This window comes from Camelina sativa, chromosome 10 (genome assembly GCF_000633955.1).
Source record: "Camelina sativa cultivar DH55 chromosome 10, Cs, whole genome shotgun sequence".
Lineage (NCBI taxonomy): Eukaryota > Viridiplantae > Streptophyta > Magnoliopsida > Brassicales > Brassicaceae > Camelina > Camelina sativa.
In genome coordinates this window covers 6,500,596-6,501,060 of record NC_025694.1, presented here as the reverse complement: position 1 = coordinate 6,501,060, position 465 = coordinate 6,500,596, and the positions used below count along the sequence as shown (strand labels likewise).

Sequence of the window (465 nt, the reverse complement as noted above, 5' to 3'; positions counted from 1 at the left end):
AGAAGCTTATCTACTTTACTTATCCATCTCAAAAACTTCTTCTCTCTTCAAACCAAAAACCATGCCTGAGGCACCAAAACACGAGTCTTTAGAGGTTTTCGATCTGATGACGCTTGACCAAAAGAACAAGCAAAAGCTTCAGTTGANCCTGAAATTTCTCAAAAATGTTTAGAGGCTAACAAAGCATTTATATATGTTCTTTTTTTTTGACAGCTCTGGGACATCTGGTGGGGAGAGGAAGCTAATGCCAACAATCGAAGAGGAGCTAGACAGAAGATCACTCCTCTACAGTCTCTTGATGCCTGTGATGAGTNCAACGGCCGCACAGACCGTGAGACTTTCAAAAACGTCATGCCTGTTATTACTTACGAAGATATCCAGCCTGAGATCAACAGGATCGCTAATGGTGATAAATCCCTTATCCTCTCTTCCAAACCCATCTCTGAGTTCCTCACCAGGTTACAT

At 41.9% G+C, this 465-nt stretch overlaps 1 protein-coding gene across 1 annotated transcript in view; it reads left to right on the top strand.

The window, feature by feature from the left end:
• The window catches only part of LOC104717511 (indole-3-acetic acid-amido synthetase GH3.5-like), a 3,849-nt gene continuing 3,589 nt past the window's right edge, over positions 206-465 (top strand). The window contains exon 1 of the mRNA XM_010435087.2: positions 206-313. Within this exon, the coding sequence (XP_010433389.2) occupies positions 245-313 (69 nt within the window). The 5' untranslated portion in view covers positions 206-244. The remainder of the gene's footprint in view (positions 314-465) is intronic.